The 25,775-nt window shown below is 35.7% G+C and overlaps 2 protein-coding genes across 2 annotated transcripts; both read right to left on the reverse strand.

Annotated features, from left to right (window-relative positions):
• Positions 1-341: 341 nt before the first annotated feature.
• On the reverse strand, positions 342-7,854 carry cfl1 (cofilin 1). Its single transcript, XM_032555026.1, has 4 exons — positions 7,705-7,854; positions 2,572-2,882; positions 2,421-2,497; positions 342-1,304 (listed from the first exon to the last, which is right to left on the reverse strand). The coding sequence occupies exons 1-4, from the start codon at positions 7,837-7,839 to the stop codon at positions 1,192-1,194; spliced, it is 636 nt and encodes a 211-aa protein (XP_032410917.1). The 5' UTR covers positions 7,840-7,854; the 3' UTR covers positions 342-1,191.
• Positions 7,855-10,598: 2,744 nt separating this feature from the next.
• Positions 10,599-25,752, reverse strand: LOC116714441 (atlastin-3-like). The gene is made up of 14 exons (XM_032555027.1): positions 25,589-25,752; positions 22,833-23,037; positions 21,758-21,892; positions 20,365-20,469; positions 20,239-20,289; positions 18,999-19,055; positions 18,801-18,893; positions 18,587-18,725; positions 17,024-17,151; positions 16,891-16,947; positions 15,672-15,743; positions 15,392-15,583; positions 13,179-13,418; positions 10,599-12,415 (listed from the first exon to the last, which is right to left on the reverse strand). Exons 2-14 carry the CDS (start codon positions 23,034-23,036, stop codon positions 12,353-12,355), a joined length of 1,536 nt encoding a protein of 511 aa, XP_032410918.1. The 5' UTR covers position 23,037; positions 25,589-25,752; the 3' UTR covers positions 10,599-12,352.
• Positions 25,753-25,775: the final 23 nt, after the last annotated feature.

Genomic DNA, 25,775 nt, shown 5'->3' on the forward strand with positions numbered 1-25,775 from the left:
CTGAGATTAATCTAAATTTTTTTATTTTTCAAACTGAAAAATTTATTGCTTTTCCTTCTGTAGTAAAAATGAGCGTGTAGTTTAAGACGATGCATGAATGAGAGGACAAACTAATTTATGAACTGGATGGACAGACGGAGAAACAAGACAGATGGGATTGAAAACAAATGATAAAATGACTGATTGATAACCAAACTGATCGCTAGATTAATAGATGGATTTTTCCAAAACACTTAAACATCTTTTGTCACAGTTTCTACACAATATGCAGCACAAATAGAAAATGTATTTTAAATAATTAAGGGACTGATATCCAGTTTAAAAGAACCAAAAAGAAGAAGTCAGTAGTTTAGTGCTTTTATTAGAGATAAGGAGACGATACAAAACATCCACCCTTCGCTTCAGTCTGCTTGTCCGTCATTTACACATCGCGCCGCGTCAGACCATCAACAACACCACAAAGCTTTTTAAAACGAGGAAACCTTTTTTAACAAGTACGAGGAATGTTATGTTCACTACATCGAATGCCGAGTTCTCCGACACAACAGGAAATAAAACGGAATCACTCAAGTTTTAGGGATTGCATGAAAACAAAACCAAAAAAACCCCCCAAAACCAAATGGAATGACAAAAACAAAAAAATATTTAACCGTGTTCCCCCAGAGAAGGTTTTCATCCGTCTTGTGCAAACAAGAGTGAATTAGTTCATACTAGGCCTAGTGTCAACTACACACAAAACTTAACTAGAAGTTTGGCAAAAAAATAAAATAAAATGCAGTTGGAATAGTTTTCATGATTTTAAGAACTGTCCCTTTCTCTGAAATATTTCAAGTGGAAAGAACAAAACCCTGTCCAGAAACGTGAGTAAGTGCATTTAAATGTCATCGTCTTCATCACCACCCTTCATCATTAGTATCTTTAGGTGTGTTTTGTTCATAATCCTTATGTTGCATGAACTGGAACAACAGTCTGCCTGTTTGTGTTTTTTTGTTTGCTTTTCTTTGTCACTTGACCCCAAACCCACCCCAGGTCGCCCTCCCCAGGAGTCCCACAAATGACGCTGGTTCTCCTTTTGCCCCGTTTTCTCCAACCCGACTGGAATGAACAGCTAAACCCAACAGATGTGTCTGAGAGGCTTCGACCGAAGCCGCGGGAGGAGGAAGAGGAGGAGGAGGAGGAGGAAAGGCGTGTTTATATAGGAGATCCTTCCAGGGTGACTACCGACGAGCCGCCCAGCTTCTCCGCCAGCGTGCGTCGCTCCTTCAGGTCCTCCAAACCGTTCACCTGCCACTCATGCTTGATGCCTGGAGAAAAATAAAAAAATACACTGACCCGTCAAAAACTGGGGATATTTAATGAGAGGCGAGGTTTTCACCTGATTATTCTGACTAATATCTCTGTGGTTAAAAAAATTTTACTTATTGATTCCCAAGATAATTAAAAACAAAATGCACCAGTCAATCCTACAGGACGTGTAAAACGAGTAAAAGGAGTAAATGTTCACCAAAAAACTTCGAAAACTTTCTGAGTTTTAAAAGCTAAAAATTTTTGACTTTTGAAACTCAAAAAATTGAGAAATTTCTAGAACAAAGGTGAACATTTTCTAACAAATTTTCAACTTTTTAAACTCAAATGTTTTTCCTGCAAGTGTGTGAAACTAAACTGGGTTTAAAAAACGGCATATCATTTACACAGAAAAAAGCATAAAAAGAAAAGGAGTAAATTTCCACTAAAACCATCAAAATTTAGCTGCCTGGCTTTTTCTTAAACAAATATCAAAGAATAATTCAAAATAGTGATAATGAAGTATTATGTATACTTGACACTTTAGTATTAATGCAGTATTACGGAGTAATAAATACATTTTCATGGCGCTTCTGTAAACACTTTATAGTAATCAAGTAACAGCAAGTACATCAAACAAAATCATAAAAGAACAAATATATACGTTAAAAATAAAAACTAGCAATTAGGAAAGATGTACAGCTTAACGCATTTAAAAAATTTATTTCTGAGCATTTTGAATCTATTCATAATTCCCAGAACTAAGAATTGCAATTCTTTATAATGTCGATTTTTTCCCCTGCACCTATAGATTGAATCATCATCATCACAACAACAAATAATTTTGCCCCACATCTCTAGAAAACCCCACTGTCTCTGGCATCTAAAACCAAGAACTTTAAACTTCAGACAGAAACATTTTGACGGTTTTTAAACCTTCAGCTAGCTTGATGTCGTTACCCAGATGGACTGAAGTGGAGCGAATGTCGGATAAACACAGGAATCGACTCGGAACACCATGAATTCAGAATCACAAACCAACCAAACATGTTTAAAGTAGGAAAATCCAGAAAATCCTGGAAACCGTCCGACAGAAGTAAAACCGGATAAAGTTCCTGCCGCGCGCGGCTGCTCACCTTCAAATTTCCTCTTGATGGCGTCTTTAGAGCTGGCGTAGATCATCTTGCTCTTCAGCGGAGCGCTGTCCGGTGCCCTGAGGAAGAGGAGGAAAGGTTTAAATCCATCGCCACGATTCTCTGAAAACATTTCAGCGACAACGATCCTCACCAGAAGATGAAGACCAAGTCCTCTTTCTTCGTCTCTTTGGTCTCGTAGGTGGCGTCGTACAGAGCGTAGCGGCAGTCGTCGGGCGGCAGCATCTTCACAAAGTCCTGGTACGGGTCCATGACGGTGTTGCCGATGTCGCCCAGCAGGATTTCTTTGCCCTCGTCCAGAACGATGTTCTTCAGGTCCTTGCTGAGGCAGAAGAGGATGGCCTTCTTCCTCTTCCTCTTCTCATCCTCGTTCGCCTGAGCCTTACGGACCTTCATGTCGTTGAAGACGGCGATCACTTCATCCGTGACTTTCACACCGGAGGCCTGCGTCAACAGAAGACACCTTAACAGAAGCCGGGCCCGACGCGATCAATCAACTGATCGCATGATAGATCAGAAGGATTCCTCTCCTTCTACCAAAAACAATGATAAACTTCTTCAGTCTGGGGCTTTTTTAAAGATAATTTTGTTCACAGAGAATTCATAATTCATTTTACTTGTAATTTCTATTTTTTATTTATTTTGGACATTTAGGATGACTTCCAATTCCAGTGTTAAATATTCATTTTAATTAAAGTTTATTCATATTTCAGAATGTGTTCTTGCATTATTATTACTTTAATACCATGAACACTTGGAAAAAACAATATTATCACTTATTGTAATAACTTCAGGGACAATTTGTTGTCCAGTAAATTTGTTATTGTCTTCTGATGATAAAATATGGAAAATGGTTTTTTTTTTTTAAATCACCCATTTACTGTATTGTTTATTATTTACAGTGAAGAACGTCGTAAGAATTTTGATGTATCATTGTCTTGATAAATTAAAAAAATAAAATAGAAAAAAATGGTAAAACCAACATTTCCAATAACACTGTTTCACAAAAGCATAAATTAATATCAGTAAATTCAAAAATATGATTAAATGCTGTTACTGTTGGAGATAAAACTAATGCAATCAAGGAACCTGAAGCATTTATTTTATTTATTTCAAACAGAAAATGTTATGTTTAAATCCTTAAAAATGCTAACATTTATATTTTGTTGAAGAAAACCTGAAACCTGGTTTGTTAATTTATACACAGACACGCTTTCTTTGATCCTTAGGATCTATCTTATAACTTTTTAAAAATAGAAACTCTGGGAAGTTGTGCTGATTAAAGCGTTTGCTGCAGGTTTACGTTTCCCAGCTGTGACCGAACAGAGAGACGACTGAGCCGAGGAACCTGAGAGGACGACATGTGACCGTCACGTGCGGCACGAATCCTCCCAACGGCGGCGACTGATAAGACAGACTGGAGCAGCAAACGTTGTGGTCACGACGGGCTGTTAGCCGTTAGCAGAGCTGGCGCCAAGAAAGACCCGAACCCAAACAATACTCCAGAAAGAGGAGAGACACTCAACAAGTCTTTACTCAAGCAAAAGTAAAAAGTAGCAAAGAATTACTCAAGTAAACAAAGTACAGAATAACTGATCAAATTATCAATCATTTAATATTTAAAAATTACATCATCAGATGAAGCACAATATAGAGTAAAGTGGAAATTTTCGTATTTTAAGGATGAAAATGACAATAATTCATATAAGTGACAAAAAAAATAACAAAATCAGGCAAAATAAATTTTCCCAAATCTTTCAATAAAAAAAAAAAAAAAAAGAGAAACATTTATGAAAGTTTAACAAAAACTGCAGGTGTGTGTCTGTGTTTGATGAACTTTTAATAATAATAATAATAATAATACATTTTATTTGAAAGGCGCCTTTCTGGCACTCAAGGACACCGTACAGAGAACGAAAAATAGCAAAAACAATAAAATATAGCAATTAAAAGTAGGTAGAATAAATACACAACAATGTATCTATATAAAATCTATATGTAAATCTATGTAAAAATCTATATAAAAATCAAGCAAACCAATTGTGTCATGTTGAAAAGGCAGATCTAAAAAGGTGTGTTTTAAGTTCGGTTTTAAATTTAGGGAATTTTGGTTAAAACAGGTTTGTTTTTCATTCAGTGGGTAGAAAATCCAGAAATTTTACTCAAGTAAGAGTAAAAATACTTTGTGATAAAATTACTCATAAAAGTAAATTTTTTAAAGAGTTACTCTAGTAAATGTAATAGAGTAAATGTAACTAGTTACTACCAAACTCTGACATAGACAGACGTAGTGTGGTAAAAGCAACCTAAAAACAAAAACGAACAACTTAATCAATAAATAATAATAAATAAATCAAAATATTTAATGTCTAAATCTGAATAAGTTTGTGACTCCCAGTCGGCCGGTAGGTATAAAACATTACATAAGCTCCTTTGTGTCATGCATTCCTGCAGTAAAGATGTCCATGTGTGAGAGGCTGCAGTCGGGAATTAAACACCCCAAAAAAACAACAATAAAGCCTTTGTTTAAAAAACCCGAATCCAAATCAGTCCCAAACGGCCCATAAAGACACTCAGTCAGGTCTCCTGACTCTGCTTAGCCACTTCATGTGGAGAAACCGCCGTCTCAGGGCGAGACGACAAACATATCAGTGGAAAAAACACAAAGAGGAGGAAGTAGGCCAGGAAAGACGGAGCGGAGCAGACTGCAGCTTGCCTCTGTTTGCTCAGAGTGTTAAAAGCTCGTAGTGGGAATCATTAACCAGCAGACTCGTTAATAAGTAAACACTTCCTGAATATTTATTACATCATCCAGGTGCAGATATTCCCGCATTTCCTGAACGTTTCATTAAAGGGATAAGAATCTTCCTATCAGGCAGCTTAAATATAAAACTGACTTTTTCCACACAAAAATTAGCATTTTATTTAGTTTCCATATTTTTTTACTCATCTGCTTTGTTAGATTTAAGAAAATACCCTTTTTTAAAAAGTGAACATGACGTTTTTCTCTGTTCAAAAGAGCTTCACTTTGCTCTCAGCTTATCTAATCTTAACCATTTATTACACAATTCAAAGTTCAAGATCCACAGTCCCAATGTGCAAAGCCTTCATCGCCTGCTGGAGTTAAAATGAGGCCTTCACACCTTCAACACCGGGCATTTTCATCATTTCTGCTCATGTCAGACTCAGAAGAGAAACAAGTTAAACTGAGTCAGCGTTTATAAACGTCTGCAACAAAAACTCAAAAGTATAAAATGATTTTTAAGCATTAAAACTGAATTGAAACTAAATAACACACATTACTTAGATTCGCTGATCAAGCTTTTCCAGACGGATACAGATTTCCTGGTTTTTTATTTTATTTTCCCCATTTTGACTGAAAAGAATAAGTGTGTTGTAGTTTATATTTTAAGTTTATTACAATATTATTACAATCAGAGGACAGGCTGGCATCTGATCTGCCAAAATACAGTGTGACAATTTGGACATTTAGAACATTTTCCCTTCGTATAATAAAAACAAAACCTTTATATCTGAGAAATGGTAAAATTGAACATAATTTGCTAGAATTTGAGTTTGGTTTGAGGTCTGACCTGCCAACTTCATTTTTAATTGATTCCAATTTTCTTTTGTAAGGACAATGAAACAAAAATAAAGGATCAGGTGTGGTTGAGGAATTTACAGACCAATTGGCAGGACGCAACAGTCGTTAAAACCAGCCTTGTTGCAGCTACGACCAAACCAACCTGTCTAACTTGTTTTTATTTCACAAGATAGATACGTTCTGCATAGATTCAACAATTGGCCCTGTAATATACAGACTTGTGTAATGCTGTGGGTTCTCAGATGGAAACTGGAAACCAAAGACGATGAAACATTTACACTCAAAGCCTGATGTGGTAAATTAACCAGTGGGTGACAGAAATGAGTCAATCTTTTGTTTACATTTAGGGTGGCGAGTTGTTGATCATTAGAAGATCAGAACTAAATCTTTAAGAAAATAAAAAATAAGTCAGGTTTTTCACACTTTGAGTCACTAGTTACATTTACTTGAGTAACTTTTTGGGGGGGAACGAAGTACATTTAGGAGTATTTTTACTATGCTGTACTGAGTAATTTATTACAAAGTATTTCTACTCTAACTTGTGTAAAATTTCTGTATAATCATCCCATCTCCGTAAGGTAAAATTTCAACTCCATATTTTTGATCCCTTTAATACAGTATGCATTATAAATCTACATCTCTATTTTGGTAAAATGATGTGGTGGGCCTTCATGTTACTGGCAGGATGCGCAGCTACAAAACAAGATGCGGCAGTCTGCTTTAGCCTCTGCTAACACCAATGTTACATAACCTAGATTATTTTGGACGTCATTTCAGAAGAAAACAGAAAAAAAAAATGCTCACAGCGAGCAAAAGAGCATGGAAAAGATGAGAGTGGCGTTATAAAGCAGTGGGAGACAAAATGGTCTTTGCACCAAATTCAGGGTGGGGCCATGAACGCAGCACATGTGAGCGCTAGCTTGCTATATAAGGCAAAACTACCCAGACACACTGTCAAATATCACTTATTTATTAAACATTGCTAAGGAATACTCCGTATGTTTTGCTTAGAAACAAACTGGCTCAAATTGGCTTCGTCTGCAGCGCGGGGGTGACAGAAACTGAGCGTGAAGAGGCGGAGTAGAGACAAAGAAGGAGAAATCTCAGCTAGCGCCAGTCATACCAGTAGCTAAGAATGCTAACGCCACGGTTATATCTAGATGAGGCGCCGCTGCACCTGCCAGCGAGGCGAGTCTGGAGGTGTAATAACAGAAACACGATGCAGTGAAAACATCGGCGCAGTGTCATGGCAACGCCGCGAACGTTACCTCAGACCTTTCCCTGCGAAACACACCGAGACTGCCGAAATGGCGCCAGTTTCAGGGCAATTGGTATTTTATCTTCCCAATTACGGCAGAAAGAAAGTATCCTGCTGGGGTTATTCACTGAAGCGGAAAAAAAAGTTCACAACACATGTGACTGTTTCGGGAAAGCATAACCGGCTAAACCAGCAGGGCAGCATTAGCTATGGTAAGCTAAGCTCTGTGGCTGCTGCGGCAGCCAGCCGGTCAGGACAGTATGATGCTAAACCAGCAAGAACACCAGTAAACACAAATTTGACCTGTTAAAAGAATAAAACACCGTGTACTTTCAAATGGGGAACGGGAGCCGCGACGTTACTTAAAACGTGAACAAAACCAGTAAAAAAAAAAAAACACCTACCATTGTCAGAGCAGCGAACAGTTCAGCGTCTGAGAGAAATTGAATGGATCGATGACGAAACGACTTTATACACTGCGGGAGCGCGCGTATAAGCGCGTTCCCGGAAGTAGCGGCGTGCACGACGCGTGAGCGCATGCGTACTAATGGCTATAATCTGACTGCTTTGTCTTGAGTTTGATCTTTGATGTTTATTATACTGACACATTTATTACAGCTGGGTTTTTTTTGTGTATATTCCTGTAATATTTTTATTTGTTTTTGAATGTGCGTTTTTATTTTGCATCTGTATTCCCAATAAATTACTTCCTACTAAAATTAAACTACTTTGAATAGTTAATTTAGCTTACAGTACTGTTTAAGTATCAATCAAAATGTATGTATGGTACGATTTAATTTGAATAATTATTTATATTTTTTATCAAGTGCCTCGAAACGACATTTGTTGTGAATTTGCGCTAAATAAATAAACTGAATTGAAATGAATTAAATTCAATACATTTCAATAATAACACTCGACAAAATGTAATGTTTGTTCTGGTTTCTCAGTTGGTGACTGCATGTTGTTTTTATGATTTTTTTAAAATAATTTTTGTATTTTTATGATGTAAGCACTTTGAACTGTCTTGTTGCTAAAATGCGCTATACAAATAAACTTAATTGATTGATCGATTGATAATTTCCCGGGCTTTGTGATAACAAAGCAAATATAACCCATACTACTTAAACAAGTAAGTAGTAAATTATTTTAGTAAATGTAAAAATGTCAATTTATGTGTTAAACAACAACTATTATTATTTATCATTTTATTATTATTATTATTATTGGTAGTAGTAGTAGTAAGCATGTACTCCCCAGTTGTTTTTTATTTATTTGCTTTTTCTTTACTCGCTATAAAATCTTACTACGCATTATGTGTGTAACTGTTGGTTTAATCAGCATTATAACTGTTCTTGTAAGTGAATACGTGCAATTAATTATCTCATTAATGGCGAGAGGGTAGACTGATATTTAAATGGACCTCTCTGCTGTCATTATAGCCAGCCGGGGCTAGGCAGCGGTTAGCATGTTAGCAGTGGGAGGAATCCCTCCGCTGCCCCTCCTTTCTCCTCCCCTTTGCGCGGGTTTCGTTGAACTCACTTCCAAATATGGAAATCGAACGATGAGCGGCGGTCGGGTGCACGCGCCTCACTCACGGCGCAGAGGAGGAGGGCCGGGCAACGGCGCCGAACACCATATAAGGAAACAAGGGACACGAAATTTGCTGCACGAGATTTTTGTGGAGCATCGAATGGCGGAGGGAGGGAGAGAGAGGCAGAGTCAGCGCTTGGTTGAGAGAGAGGTGGATACCTAGCAGCAGCAGGAGCAGGAGGAGGAGGAGGAGGAGGAGGAAGCCGGGAGCCGGATGATAAAAAACATGGATGACTCACGAAATTCAGATATTTGTAGAGCGGATACAAACACTTGAACATCCTGGGGACCTGAGCAGAATAAATTATTGAGAGGCTATCTGCGCGGAAACGTATAAAAAATACCATAAAACCCCTTTAGCTAACTAAGCTTGAAAATAGTGAAATCGGTGGGCCAAGAGTGCACCGTTAACATCAGATAACAAAATAGTCGACTGACGCCAACACAAGGTTGTTATATAAATCAGGGCTGTGCAAAGGACGGTCGGGGGGCCATTTGTGGTCCGTGGATTGATTTTCTGCAGCCCCTAACTGACGGTTGGTTTCTGTAGACGGAGGCTTTTTATTTATGCCAGCAAATTCAAATCTTACAATAGAAAATGTCAGGGACAACACGAAAGTATTTGTCCATTAATAACAATGTGTTTGCCTTTTTACTTTTTATTTAATTTAAATAGCATCTATCAAATGACTTTTTCAAAAGCAAATTTTGATTAATTAAAACTTGCTTTTAATTAATTTAGCACACTTGGCAAAGAATAGCAGGTGTTTCAGGAGAAAGAGTTGCCTAAAGCCTGTTTTTATTGAGAATATACTCTTTTTTCCAGAATAAATTACCAACTGAATGCCTTTGTCTTAGGCAAACAAAACAATGTTTAAGTTTCACACATCTCTTTCCCTCAAAAATGTGACTGCGTTATTTGTCAAGTTAAAATACTTCTTGCTTAGTTTATTGTTAAACAGGCACTAAAAGAAATCTCAATGTTTTTGTGATTTTAGTTTTGAAAAATCTTTTTATGGTGTATAAGTACTTTTAAGTTTTGGATATACAATAAATAACCCCTACATTTTACACAAAAAAATTGACTGCTTTTCTCATTTAAATAAAGTACTGCAACTAATTTTATTGTTGAGTAGATTAAAAAAAAAACAGTATTTTAATTATTTTTTTTGTCCTTTTTTGATCTGTGGATCATTTTTGGCTTCTTGATTTTGGTCCATATGACAAAAGGTTTATTAGACCTATCATTTTAGCTTTTTATTTTCATTTTAAAGTTAGCATAAGTTAACTCCTGAAATTGTGGGGAATAGTGAAATTCTCTCACTCATTATCTTTGAATTTAGCAAACAAATATATTTTGTAATTCCAACATTAAACAGGAAGCATGTAGTCAGAAAGAGAAAAAAATATATATTTGGCTTCAATTATACAAGTTTTCATTTGCTCTATGGGTTTATTAGAAGACTTTTGACGTGTTGTCACAATAAATTCTAATTAATGATGTTTAAAATCCCCCAAAGATGTTAATTTTACTATTTTCTCCACTGTTTGTCCAGTGAGAATATCAGTACATGTAAATAAATCTCAAAATATGATTAAATGCTGTTACTTTGTGCAGTTTAGTGATACAAATCACACTTTTGTATTTGACTTTTGTGCAAATGAAGCGTAAATAAGGTCAGGTATAAGCTAACAAAACAGCAGGAACTGTGTGAACCTCTGTTTATTGTTTATAAAACGGCATTATGTCAAAGTCATGGTCATCAGATCAATGCAGGAGATTGTTACATTTGCCGTTACTACAATATTGCATGCATTTGTTTCCCACATTTGGAATGAGCTGTGTGCAACAAGCACCAAAGAGGAGGAAAAGTGCAAAAATAACTGCCTGTAAGACGTCCACAAGCTCCCTCTAGTGGACAAAAACGAAAAGAGAAACACAAAGAACGACAATGGTGAAAAATCATCTCAATAGTCACTTTTGGCCCTGAACACTTCAGACTTGCATATATAATTTCATGCATTCACTAAGAATAAAGCCCTAGTTTCAATCTTTGTGTACACAGAATATGATCAGGTGTTAAAGTGCACATTATGGCCCCCATTCCACGTGACACTGGATATTTTTAAAATACCTAATGCTTTCTATTTCACTTCTCTAATCATATCATACTTAAAAAATTATTTAATCTATTCAGGGAATGGAGGACATTGTTGCAAATAATAGCAGCCCTTTAATCCGCCACCAAATTCCTTCTGATTTGCTGCAAAAATACCAAGTAAATCCAGTTTATGAGAACTGAAAGTCAAAACTGATCAGTCAAGCAGCAAATGCAGAACAATGAAGCCTGTCGGTTTCATTCATCTGCTCCACATGTAGGACATTTCACACAGACAGTTCAAGCTGCAAATACATCGGTTTTTATGAGTAAGAAACTTTCAGGCTTAAAAAAGCTTAAATACCAACACAGAGACATGCTAAGAGTTGTTCCTCAGTATTCCCTGAAAGCTCAGATTATAACGTGTGAATATAAATATTACTGACGACGTTTGATGCAAAGATGATAAGATTTGCAACAATCAGAATTTCTATTTTGTGTTTTTGTATTTAAAGACGGTGGTTGCTTTGTGTTCAGGTAAATTATTATACCAACTCGTAGAAGACAAAACAGTATAGTTTCATTATATTAGGACGTTTAAAGCTAACTCTTTGGCTGACAAATCGTTTGCTTTCGTATGCTGGTGATTTGACCTCATTATTCCAGAACTGTTTTTCTTTTTCAGCTAGAATTGAAAAAGCTGCGTCTGGTTTATTCTGTAGCGCCCAGCATGTTTCCATCAAGGGTGTAACAGACAAAAGAATAAATAAAAATAAAACTTAGTGTCAATGACACAAATCTCCCAAGAAAGTGTGTTTCTTTTTCTGCTAGTTTATCTTTCCAAGGAATGCTAGCTTGTAACATCTATAAAGCAAATCTACAAGGAGAACAGAATATTTTTGAGGCTATGAGGAATGGAAGAAAAATAAAAAATAAGCTACATAAGCAGGCAGTAAGCAGCTTTATGTAAAAGCTTTAAAGCTGCATTTTGAAGTATCTTTAAGACGAACTACAAAGTGGACCCACGTCTCAGCTCAGTAAAGCTTAAAAAACTGAATGTTTCCATGAGGTGTGAAGGTAAACATTGACCTTTCTGTTAAGACAAACTGTAAACTTGTAGAGAGGGTTTTGTTTTGGGATGTTCCTGCACTTTAACAGGCTGCGTCTGATGCTGGTGAGTCAGGATGGGACACTCGTCGCCCAGGGCCAGTGAGGATGATGATAATGATGATGATGACGATGACAATGATGATGACGATGATGATGATGATGATGATGATGATGATGATGATAAGGCTTTTGTGCTAGAAGTGTGCTTGGGTTTGTGTGCCATCTGTCTGGATTAGAGACCCCTGGGACTCTAGCTGGATTTCTTCTTGACGCTCACTGGTGCTCCTCTCGATTTGTTCAACATCTCCGTAGCCTTAAAAAAATTACACAAAGATTATTTGTTAGATTGGATGAAATTTCACCTTCTATCTATTTATCTATAGAGATAAAGAGACAGTGAAACAAAGATGGAGATTAGGGCTCCAACTAACAATTCTATCAATTATTCAGATGAAAAATTCTCACATTCTCCACATTTTTCATTTAACTACTTAAACTTATTTTATACAATAATAGAAATATATGAAAAACTACAAATAAACAGATAATAAATCACATTATTGCCTAAAAGTCAACAACACTCCATTATTTTAGAGTGTATGTTTGATCATAGTATGCATTTGCAGCTAAAAATACTTCCAACATCAACTTGAGTTAAACAATCAATAATTAGTTTATTCACTCGATTTAACAAATTTCATCATTAATGTACAAACATTCTCTTATAACACTGACTCTACCTGAGTGGAAAGAGCAGGAAAAGAAGACAATCATTTAGAAATTATTTCTAAATAATTATAAAATAAATTTGTCATGGCCACATACATTAAATTATCTCCTCATTAACTCAAAAGTGTATAAAACGTAAAATTTTTTTATTTTGAATTGGTTTAAAGTTGAGCATTTTTCCAAGTCCTCATAAATAAATAAAATAATAAATTGTCTTTAATATCAACTTTTTGCTTTTTGTTTTCATACCAACCCACGCATACATTTCACATCCTTTGATTTTTATTTGTAAACAAATATGTTTTCTAAACAAAAATCAATCAATCAATAAATAATAAAACAAAAACCTGTTCTAGGACGACGCCAGCAGCCTGGTCGATGGCTCCGCCCACAGGCCGGTACTGGCCGGAGTAGCGGATGAAGGCCCACACCAACATGGCGACCATCAGCAGCCCCAGGCCGCAGTCGCACACCAAGGCGAAGGTCGTCAGGCCGACAAAGAGCAACACGCCCGACACGATGTAGAGGAGGCAAATCAGCACGAAGAGAACCGCCGGAGTCCGGAAGGCGCTGAAGAGATTCTTAGCCTTTTTAACAAAGAAAATATTTAATCAGCACATTATGAAACAAAACCAAATCAAACTTTTTCATGTCTTCTGGAAACATTTTGACTTTGGCTCCTTTTTCATTTCAGATTTTTACACGTTTTATGTGTAACACCCATTTACTCAGTTACATTGAGTAACACTTTAATTACTTTTATTACATTGTTCTTTTTACTAGAGTAACATTATTATGAAGCATCTCTACTCTTACTTTCTGGATAATCCATCCACTGAGTAACTTCACTGAATAAAAACAAACATGTTTTAACCAAAAATCCACCAGACACTGATCTGCAGCTTTTATTCCAGTTTTATGAGTTTTATAATGAAATAAACTGACTTGGAAAATTGTTCCTTTTGCCTGATTTTGTATATGAATTATTTTCATTTAGGTCTTTAAAATACAAAGATTTCCATGTAACTTTTGGTCCGTCTGATGATGTCATTTTTAGATATGAAATGATTGATGTTTTGATCACATACTTTTTTTTTTACCAAATATTTTTCTACTCTTACTTGAGTAATTTCTTGGATGGCCAATATTTACTTTTACTTGAGTAAAAATATGTTGAAGTAGTGCTACTCTTACTTGAGTATAATTTTGGGTGCTCTACAAACCTCTGATCGCTCCACAAGTAATAATCCTTTTGGCCTAAATAGGCTTTAAAACTGAAGCATTTGTAAAAAGCATTTATATCCTGATTTCTATCCACTTTAGGAGATCACAAATAAATAATTTATTATGATTTTGTGACTTAAATATGGAAAAAAAAAGATACCAGAGATGATAATGTCATAAGATAATTCCCAAGTTAGCTGGAGACCTGCCATTAATGACCCATAATTTGATATTTCTTCTTTTTTCCTGGTCTTCTTTTCTTTATTTCCTTGTTGAAGGAAAAAGTGTCAAGGAACGCACAGAATAAAATTTAATGAAATATAAAAAAACCCAAAATGATTTAAGCTCACAAAATGTTTTGTTTAGGAATAAAAACGGATGAAATGGTAACACGGCAGAACAAACTGCAACAAATTTTTGTTTTACACGTTTTTATTTTTTATTACTGAAGTTCGGTAAGGGGATGTTTCTCTACTAATTGCAGCTGATGATGATAAATGAGTTTGAAAATAGTCTTTAAAGTTTTCTGTCATTTTGAGGGATAGTTTCTGTTTCTAGCTGTTTCTGACCACCAGCTCGATGTCTCTGTTGCCGCATTCGGTCCGTTTTAATCAAACTCCCGTTTGTTTGTGTAGAAAGTCTGGTTCGTTTGCAGAGATGTGAAAGTAATCAAACACTGATGTGGACCAAAAGAGTGAACTCTGGTGCGGTTTGAATTCACAGCTTTCAAAAACATAGTCCACTTTCAAAAGCAGAAAGTGGACTATAGCGCAGGGCATTCTGGGTAAATACAACAAAACAAACGCACGTCTAGCGCTGGCAGGAGAAATGGCTTGTGGTTTTTTACCAGAGACAAAAGAAAAATCCAACAGACGCTAAAATCTGACGCTACTCCACTTTGTTTACATTTTGTAAAGAAGAAAGTTGTGCTCAGTGTCTTCTGAGGTTTTTGTGTCATTTCCTTCAGTGGTTCTTGGTGCAGCGCCCCCACAGGCGAGGAGGGGAACAGGTTGTTCAATTTGTTTGGCTAGTTTGAGACAGTGCAGTGTGAAAGCGAACCGCAGCAGCTGAAAATGCAACAAATGTTGCAATTTTGATCCTAAATCAAACCAAATCAGGTGTGAAAACACCCTTAGGTAAACTAATATTAAAAAAAAAAATCAGGTTGAAAAGCAGGGAACATCCAAAGAAAAAACATTAAAAGTCACTTAAAAGGGAATGCAGTTTTATATTTTGTTTCCTTTGAAAACAAAATATAAAACTAGATAAGGACTTCAAAAATAAAACTTTCCATTTAGCGGTTTCAGATTCATGCAGAATAAAGAACAAGCCTCACCTCGTTGTGCTTGCTAAGCGACTGCCACATCTCGCCCAGCTCCCTCTGCAGCTGAGCCTGGTAGCGATCGCAAAACTCCTGTCCTCCCATCTTCTTTGTGTTTGCAAACGTGTGGATGGCTTCTCCATGGAAGAAGTTATGCTTCTCCTCCAGCGTCTCTGGAGCCACATATGGCAGATCTCCTCCACATATCTAAGGCGGGATAAAAACACAAAACACATGCTAAAGAACCGGAACCTTAGAGATGCATGATGTGGTTCATGCGTGGCAGAAAACTCACCCTCTCCATGTTCTTCTGGTACTGATCTTTAGCTGCTGCTACGGCTGCCAGGTTGTTGGCTTCTGCTGTGGCCTAGTAAAATCATAAACACATGTGTTGCTCATAGTGAAGAAAAAAACAAAATAATTCAAACTGCCTGTTCAGCTCCATAACACACGGATTGTACACTTTTCCCACAGCAAAATTCAATCATCTTAAGGTAAGAATTAAAACTTTTTCAGCACCAGACTTTGAAGATAAAAATAATACAAAGTAACTAAAAAAAAGACACTATTTTATATAATTTACCATCATTATTAATAGTCTCATGATAGTATTCTACAGTCCTACAGCAGGAACATGGAAAAATAAAACAATAATTAATTTTTATGTGTTGAAATGTCTCTCTTCCACACATCCTAAACTTCTGACTGGTTTGAGAAAGTTACAAAAATATTTATAAGGTGTATGAAAATATCTGATTTCAATAAATAACATTTTCCAAATTTTGGCTTTTAATCAAACATTATATCACCAAACTGTGTAATCTGAATATCCATCACTTTCAAGGACTTTATAGAGAAATTAATCACATTATTCAAAACAATCCAAACAAATTGTGTTAAAGTAAATGACGTTCATGCTCAAATTAAATGTTTAAACACAATACACAAAGAAAGTCTAAAAAATGTCCTCCAGATGTTTTTAGCAAATAGAAATATTTCTTGTAATTCTGACAAATATAAAATAACAAACATTTAGCTTGAATTAACTTCCGACAGTGAGAAATAAAAAAGTATTTTTATTTTATTCAAATATCTGGTTTTAACTATAATTAATGTTTTGCAAAATTAGACTTTTAATCAAATATCAGATTAGACAAATTGTGCAGTTTGAATATCAAGAAATCAATCGCATACAAAACAATCAATAAGTGGTTGGGCCACTAGGAATAATAAATGTTACATAAACTGAAACAATCCAAACAAATCTTACGGTAAATGATTTTTAAAAGCTAAAACACAATAAAAGTAACAAAAAAAAAAAAAACAATTTCTAAAAATATTCTCGAAAAGTTTTCTGGCATTTAGCAAGTAGAAATATTTTTTGTAATTCTAACAAATGTAAAATAAGATAAGGTCTTCACAGAGAAATCAAGAACTTGAACACCTAATTGAAATTCAGGCATTTTCAAGGATTTCCAGCAGAAAACAAACCCTGCCAATATGTCGACACGTACCATGAGCATCGTCTTTGGTTGAGGCAAATCTTCTCCTTGGTAGATTTTAATGTAAGCCTGGAAACCAAAGCAGGACGGAGTAAGAAAAACGGAGCGGGCCTCAGCAGAACTGCAGAGAACCGGGGGATTTCACCTTGAAGAACTCCAGCAGGCCTCTGCAGGTCACTTTGTTCCCGTTTATTTCCTTCTCAGCCAGGTTGTCTGGATGCAGCAGTTTGGGAATCAGAGCCTGCAGCTGCGTTTTGAATTCAACGGCAACATCTGGAAACAAATTAAACGTTTTGTTATTTGGTTAATCTGTGCAAAAAAATACTTACAGCATGAAAGATAATGTAAAAACTCATTATCTATCCAAGTAATCTTACATTTATTACATGTATAATGCATATATAAAACAACTAATCGATATAGTATCTATTTAGTTTTTATTACAGCAGATGAAGATTTTATTTCTTTAAATTTCACCAAAAAACATCAGTAACAAAAATGCCAACAATCAATATTATATATTATATTCAGTAGTAATTATATGTTTATATGATAATTTGAACAGTTTTATGTCTTTTCGTTGACAAACTGTGATTGAGATAAAATTTTCCTACCGAGTTGTAAATTTTCTATTGTAACGTTGTTTATATTTGCATTTTTTTAAAGCTATTTGTGAAACACTTTGCTTTTCTGAATATATATATAAATATATGTGCATATTATTTAGATTTTTTAAAATCTGGAACTGAAGTGGTTTTGTTAAAAGAGTTGGAATAATTATCATTGCTTTCATTGTTCAATATTTAAATTATCACAGTTTGGCTCCATTTACTGACAAACATTTTTTCTACTTGTTCTGAATTTGCGTATTTTAAACTGTGATTTCTCCCTTAAATTATACATTTTGCTCCATAATCTTAAACAATTTTTGAATATTTTTCCAAACATATATATTATTTTAGCTTTGTAAAGAATTAAGAGTTGTCTGTAGTTTCACTATATCAATAAATGTGATAAATAAATAGGGTTAGTGTTTTCTAAAAATCCTACTTTATGGATTATTCTTATTAGGCTGTCAAGATAATAAATCTTGCTGGACGATAAAGTGTCCCAGAAATTATTGCGATAAACAATATTATTGTTATTTTGAGACTATTTTCATCTAATATACTAATTGTAAAGGCTTATGAATGCATGTAAAAATCTTTAATTTAAAAAAAAAAATTAACACGGGACCTGTAAAACGTTTTAGACATTTTAAGCATCCAAAATAAACAAAGCAATAACTTTAAAAGTGATTATAAAGTCTCTGTAACCAAAATTGCATTTAAAAAAATACTAATAATCATTCAGTTAAGACGGGAAAACAGGCAAAACGGGCAGGTAGTGAAAGCTAAATACGTCCTACTGGGTGTTAAATGTTTGCAGAATTTCTCAAAATGGCGGCTTTTCAACGATATTAAAAGTTAGTATCTCTTTAACAACTGGAAATTACTACACTCATGTTATTTTATTATGCTATTAATTGATTTGCAGAATAGTTAATGTCTGTAGTGTAGATTTCTTCACAATAACTTAAATAGATACGATTCATATCTATTTATTCAACATTTTTAGAGACTTTACTTCCAGTTGTTATCAAAACTCATCAGCAGAATCAGCAACGTTTGGATTTTCTCTATTAAAATCAAAGCTAAACCCGTCTCACCGCTCAGTTGTCCCCGGAAAGCGGGGTGGGTGGCAACTTTGAGGCCAGGATGGGGCAATAAGAAGCAGGAGATCTTGGTGAAACATGAATGAATGTGTTCTCTCACAGTCTGCAGCTCCTCATGTTGAGCCTCCTTAACCTGAACATACACACACAGCACTCTAGAAATGTTGCAGCACTTTTAAAATCATTTTAAAAACATTTAAACTGGTACCTGCAGCCGTTTCTCCAGAAACTCGCTGCCACCTTTGAAGCCGTACTTGTATTCGTAGGGGAAACTCCAGTCTCTGACCAGAAACATCAACGACTGCGGGGTGAAAAGAACAGTGTTGAGATAAAAAACATATCTATATTTAGCAACAATAACCACACTATCATTAGTTAGTGTGTTGGATAATGTGATTCATGGTACCTGAAACGGCTTCTGAAAGATCTCATCCATGGCCAGACGGCCATATTCTGTAAACAGCTGAGAGGAGAAAACACCAAAATGATGCAAAATGTCACAATTAACTTCAGTAATATGCTCCAATACGGCCAACAAATAGCACTCCAATATAAAAATCTGTTTTTAATATAAAAAAAACAAAAACGGTATTATGTGAAAATTCTGGGTTTTCTTTAGCTAAAAGCCACAATCTTCAGAAACACTGACATGGATCAATGTTTACTGAATCTACTGTGTATAATGGGCTTCATTTGTTTAATTGAATCATTTAAATAAATTAACTCTATTGATGATATTCTAAATTACTGGTGAGAAAAGCCGACTGAACTTTGGTTCCAGCAGCTGAAACCAAACTGAACTCTCTGGTTTTTGGAACCTCTCTGGTTAAATCCAAATAAGCTGCTGTTGGCCACGCCCCCCAACTCAACGCTTAAACTCACACGTGAGTTGCGCAATTATACAACTGTGCATCTTTGAAAAGCAGAAGTGGCGCCTCCTGCACAACAAAAATGCACCAAGTGGTTTATGGATGGTAAGTCAACAACAAAGCACTTGTCTTTTCCAGCAGCCATTGTACAGCGTATACAGAGGTAAAACCAGCAGACTAAATATGCTGGAACACTGCTTGGTAACGGGCTGAGCTCGGCTGGGGTTGCTAGGTAACAGTGCAGTCCCAATGGAATGTGACTTAATCGGGAGGATTTTGAAATGACATCAAAAAACATGCCAACTTATTGCCAAAAACTAAATGGGTTTGTTTTTTAAGTGTTTAGACTGTTTATAGATCCAGTTTAGAGTCAAATGGAAGCACAAAAATGTGCAAAATGTGAATTTTGCGTGATAGTTTTCCTTTGATTACAAAGTTACAAAGGCGTCAAGATAAATTTAAACTGCGAAGGCCAACCTCCACTTTCCCTTATGCTTTAGGGAGGGCAGGCTGGACTGTACGGTTGGCATCTTATTTCATTACATGGTGGTTAGCTTCCTAGCTTCTGTAACAAAAATATACACAGATGTCTTTAAAATCACAACACAGCTGTTATTTTATTACAGCAGTCCTACAACTATAAGATTCAGGTGGGAATAAAAATAGTAAAATTAGGTTGGAACTATAAGACGAGCTGTTCTTTCTGAAAAGCTTTTATGAAACTGAATCATCTCTAAAGTTAAGTTAAAAAAAATAACAACACAAACCCAGACTGACCTGTAGCTGCTGCAGGTCGTCCTCCTGGATGTTCTGTGAGAGATTGTAGATCTACCAAACCAGAATTCATGTCAGAAAACTCAACAATGACAAACTAATCAGTAATGATCAGAGTAAGATGTTTACCTGGACTGAGCTGGTCATGGTGCTGAGAGCAAAGATGGTGGCACAGTCCTTCACTGTGGACTGGTCATCGAACGCTCCCTGAGTGTCCATCAACACCACAGCCACCTACAGGAGAGAGAAGGAACAGCAGCAGACGTTATTTTCTGTAATAACTGACTTTGTTTTGTTTTTTTTTACTTTTAGAGTAAAGAAATAAACTGTATTTATTTAATAATATTTATTTACTGTTAAAAAGTGGTGACAAGAAGCCCTGCGGGGTTATTTTGAGGCTGCTGATTGGATTGCTCTTTGCCAGCCACATGGAGAATGACATCATGACTGAGTGTGTGACCAACTATAAAAACATCTTCGTGGACAATACTATCCCCATTTGAAGAATTTTGAATTAATATGAGTCACAGCAACATTTAGTTTCCCTTTGGAAAGTATTTTTGAATTGAATTTGAATTTAATGTCAATTTAGATTAATAAAATTGTGTTTGTTTACTGCACAAAATAAACTCAAAGATGTAAAAAGCTGAGTTTGAAGTAAAATAATAAATTGCTAGGTCTTTAGTTTGAAGAACTAGTAAAAAAGAAGTGTAATAAATCTCAGAAATAGCTCGTTGACATAAGCTGAGTTGATACATTCATGGCTGTGTGCTCTAAGGAAGGCTGACTAATAGAGTCTAGATACATAGATGTAAAACATTTAGAAAGAACATTCAAAACAAAAACGGCCATAGCGGTTCTGGTAAAAACCCAAACAGAGGGAAACTTCATTTCAAACTAAATACAGCCTGCAGAAACCAGGTAAAGGCACACAGATGTACAGACTCATCCAGCAACATCTCAACTTTTCTGCTACTAAAAGGAAACATCTTCCTCAGGATGTTCCCAACAGAACATGTGTTCATTTCTAATTAAGTGGATTTTAAATCTGCCACAGTTAATAATTAATAATAGTTAACAATTAACTGGCTGAAATATATAAAAGAAGCACAAACTTTAGAAATATTAAAACCAACAGAACACAAAAAGCTCAAGCCCAAGGTGCCTCAAGATGACCTGTAAAAGTTGCTATATAAATAACCTTTACTTACTTACTTGTTACTGAAATAAATTCACTTTCATATATATTCTTATTTAATAAAATGTACCTGTACTAAAGTACAACAGAGAACAATCCTGAGATAAAGTTTTCTATCCATTTTAACTATTGTTTATTTTTCCCAAAAAGAAAAATGTTGCGATGTTCTTCTTAAATTCAACATTTCGTGTTAACAGTAAATGTTTTTTCTCTCTATTTGCTCATTTTAATGTGTGCTATAATCTAAAAATCAAACTTTAAGTGACATCTGCTGTTTGTTACAGAGATGAGAAGTAAATTGGTATCTCTAGATGACGTCAGTACCTCCGTCCCGTCGCTCTTCTGAACTGTAAAAACTTTGCTCCACAGCTGGATGCCTGTCGTCTCTGGTTCCGACCCGCCTCTCCAAGAAAACCCAGTCAGCTCCTCGTCATCCCGACCCAGCCAGTTATTGTCGCTCTGCAGACACACAAGTTAAACCGTAAATACCAAACATGCAGCAGACATTCAGATAAAACTTTAGAGCAGAAACAGCTTCCCTCTGGGTTTGTGTTTTGGGGTTTTTTTCCCACCATTTTGCCAGCAGCTCCAACTATCATTACAGCCTGTGCTATAAATAGACATCTCCAGTGTTTTATAACAAATAAAGTGGAGAGCAGAGCTCTCAGGTTCTGATTAGCTCCACACTGAACAGCTTGTTTTACTGTCCACTGGAAGCTACGGTTTAAAATTTAAAATGGTGCAACAGGAAACATTTTAATGGAAGAGAGAGAGAAAAAAAATTTTAAAAATCAATAGCATTTATTAATCGCAATCTCAAAGCGTGATGCTTGTTGGACGCATACGAACAAACAGGGGAACTAGTATATGCTGATTAAACTTCCTATGAAACCTGGCAACAAAAATCAAAATTATTATTCATCAGCAAACAGGTTTGGTCACATGCATATTTTCATGCTGTGCTAATGCATCCATGCCTCCCAGATTCTGGAGAAACCAGTCGGATCATGACCTGACCTGTCACATTAAACTGTCCCAGACGTTATCATGACAAATGATAAAATGATTGTTTTTATTTCAATTTTCAGGTAATATAATGGTGATGGCGTAATAATGGAAGTCAAACTTTAATTTTTGACAAACGTTTAATTCTGGAAGTGGAAGACATTTTAAATATCGAAAATAAACAAAACAACTGAAACAACAAATAAAATGAAGAGAGGTCAGTGATGTGGACGTAAAGTTTTATCACAATATTTATCACGATTATCACAATATAAGAATTATTTATTACTTTTTTAGGTAACTGTGTGGCTGCAGCTATGTCGCAGCAATTACAACCCACGAGATTAACTGATTTACTGCGACAGGTGTCGTCATGGCAACACCTCGGGCTCACCTTTCTGTGCATGTAGCGGAGCATGAAGTCCAGTAAGAAGCTTTTCCCCTTCCTGAAGGCGCCGGCCACCGACAGAACAACCACATGTTTGTCTCGGACCTCCGGGTCCAGCAGAACCTGAGCTAAAGCCTCGGTGTTCAACGTGAAGGAGTGATCGTCCTTATTTACGTCCACAATCTGAACCGGTCGCGCATCACTCCCCATTCTGCAAACAAACAAACAAAAAAAAACATTATCGTCAAATAAAAGCTTTACGAAGCTCTACATGAAAACATTAAATAAGCTTAAAACTTTACTAACATTTGGCATCAACTACCTTTAAAAATTAAAAATATTTTCTTTAAGGTTTCATTTAATAAAATTCTTGCTAATAAACATTAGGGCTGGGTGATTTATTGGTTAATAAAGTTTTTGAAGATGTAATTTTTTGGAAAATCTCCATTTTTCTTTACCAATGCATTCCTGAGGTTTTCATAGTTCAGACTGGGGCTGCAGCTAACAATTATTGTTGTTATTGATTAGTCTATTGATTATTTGACAATGGGTTAGAAAATGGGCACATTCTACAGATTTTTCATTTAACCACTTAAACCTTTTTTATACAATATTGGAAATGCAATAAAAGATGCATTTTACAGCCTAACATGCAACACCACAGCATTCCTTCAGTAAATGTGAGCCAGGTGAAGCTAAAATTATGCAACTTGTTGAGTTTTGGGTAAAAACATGTTTACAGACAAAAGTGTTTTTTATCTTAAATTCAAAATTACATATTTTTGTACAGTTTTGATGCAATTACTGCTCTAAATGTGATGTGTTTGTTTCACCAAATTGCCTTTTTTGGGTTTGTACATCTTAGTTAACAATTAATGGATTACTGAATTAATCAATGGTTTTTTTCGATAACCGATTAATTGTAATTAATCCGATTAATCGTTTCAGCCCTAATTCGGAGTGATGTGAGCACACTCAGAGCCGCCATCTTGTTTGACAAACTTATTTAAAATAAATATTTACACTTTGAATGCAGGTCAACAAGTCAACCCAATTTAAAGGTCAGGCTAATATTTTTTACTTATTAGAATAAAGTTATAATATGTAAAGAATACAGTCATACAACAATAAAGTCTAAATAATACAAGCATACAGTTTAATATTACCAGAAAAATAGTTGCAATATTAGAAGAATGAAGTAGTAATTTTATGGTAACTCCTGCACAAAAAATAAAAAATATTATCAGTAGCAGGACTTTGAAATGATTGAGCAAATGACTGAGTCTATTTTGAAGAAAATAACTACACACACTGAGGTGGTCACATCAGATCATGATAACTCTACACAAGCTTTTTATATCATTAAAACTATTTTTTTCTTGTAATTTTTGGCATTTGTATTCTGCTAAAACTCAACTACACTCTCATAACTGAATAATTACAACAACAACAAATAAATTACAGCCAGGCCTTAATACACCATCATACACCTCACAGAAGATTTGACAAAAGCCACTTTTTGAAAATATGTTCTGTCATTTGTAATTTCTTTTTCAGAAAATAAATCAAGAAAACAATAGATTATCATTTAACAAAATAAAAGTGTTGTATGTATGTAAAAGTGGTCTATAAATGCACCACAATACTGTACAAAAAATTTTAATAATTGATTTCTGTCTCATTTATTTGGCTTTCGTAGTTTTTAAAGCTCCACAAACTTTCTGAAGTTTTCATTAGATCTCATTGTGAGAAAATGTACAGTATGGATGTAAATTTTGTGCTTTTAACAAGCAGGTTACATGGTTACAACATTATCCTCCACAGTGCATAAAACCATATGTTTATTTTATTAAAATTTAATCAAAATTTGATGAATCAATGAAAAAATGTGCCTGAATTTGATGCCTGGACAAATAATCGGCAATCACTCATATCATTTTTAATTTTAAGCATTTATTTCAAAAATGAACTTTGATGATAGTTGAACGATGAGCAATTTTGAATCAAACTGAATGTTTTCCAGTCAGCACATCTGGCAGAAGAGATAATTTATCTTAAATAAAACCCACCATAGGGCATTTTTCTGTCCAGATCGAAACATGTTTCAACATTTTCTGCTAATAGCTCTCCGTCATTCACCCTGCGGGCATTAAAATACTATTCCAGTAAGTCAACCAATACAAAGTTTAGCTCTGTGTGGATGTGGCTGCTGGCTGTTCATATTTGTGTCATGCTGCTCTGCCTGCAGCTTATGGATTTAGCATGCCCTCCAATAATCTGTTCATGTTTCTTTCCTCATCAAAGGAGCGCATTGTTACGAGACCTAATGGGGAAACCTCCATGTCCTCCATGTCCTCCATTAAGACAAGAAGGTGAGACGATGCGTCATCAAACTAAGGAGGTCACTCCCTACTTTCAAGCACCTTGAGGGTGTGGCGTTGATGAGCAGCATGCCAGCCATTTCTTTGCAATGAATGTCCAGAACAGACTGGATGCAAGAAATTAGCACAATCAGAATTTATTACTGCTTTTGCGCAACATCAACAGCTAGCAGAGTGAGTTTGGCGCAGTAAAGTTGAGCTGAAATCCACTTTTAACGCGAACGTCTTCGAGTCTGCATAACTGAGCTAACACAGCGGTTAAAACTGCGAGAGTTCAGACAAAAACAAAGAACTAGCTGTTAAATGAGCGCAGAGTTAGAAAAAAAAAAAATCCAGAAACAATGTTGCGTTCACAGGAACATAAGTGAAAAAGTAACATACGTGTTTGTTTTAGCTGAAGTCTCACGGTGCCGTGTTGTCTGCGGAGTCTTCCAGAAGCGTCTCCAGACACTCAGGAGAGCCGAGAAACGAACAACTTTTCACACTGACACGAAAACAGTCATGAGAACTTTTTTCCACAACTAGACTGCCCACTTCCGGCTTCAGTCCGCGAAACGTCACATGGGGA

The sequence above is a fragment of the Xiphophorus hellerii genome, chromosome 23 (assembly GCF_003331165.1).
Source record: "Xiphophorus hellerii strain 12219 chromosome 23, Xiphophorus_hellerii-4.1, whole genome shotgun sequence".
Taxonomy (NCBI): domain Eukaryota; kingdom Metazoa; phylum Chordata; class Actinopteri; order Cyprinodontiformes; family Poeciliidae; genus Xiphophorus; species Xiphophorus hellerii.

Excerpts from the sequence above, each read along its gene's own strand:
- cfl1 (XM_032555026.1), bottom strand. The coding sequence starts at position 7,839 with ATGCGCTCACGCGTCGTGCACGCCGCTACTTCCGGGAACGCGCTTATA. Across the intron at positions 2,883-7,704 it reads TGTTCGCTGCTCTGACAATG|GCCTCCGGTGTGAAAGTCAC; the intron begins GTAGGTGTTTTT and ends CTGTTGACGCAG. Across the intron at positions 2,498-2,571 it reads GACTTGGTCTTCATCTTCTG|GGCACCGGACAGCGCTCCGC; the intron begins GTGAGGATCGTT and ends CCTCTTCCTCAG.
- LOC116714441 (XM_032555027.1), bottom strand. The coding sequence starts at position 23,036 with ATGGGGAGTGATGCGCGACCGGTTCAGATTGTGGACGTAAATAAGGAC. Across the intron at positions 19,056-20,238 it reads ACGACCTGCAGCAGCTACAG|CTGTTTACAGAATATGGCCG; the intron begins GTCAGTCTGGGT and ends TTCTCCTCTCAG. Across the intron at positions 12,416-13,178 it reads CTGGCGTCGTCCTAGAACAG|GCTACGGAGATGTTGAACAA; the intron begins GTTTTTGTTTTA and ends AATTTTTTTAAG.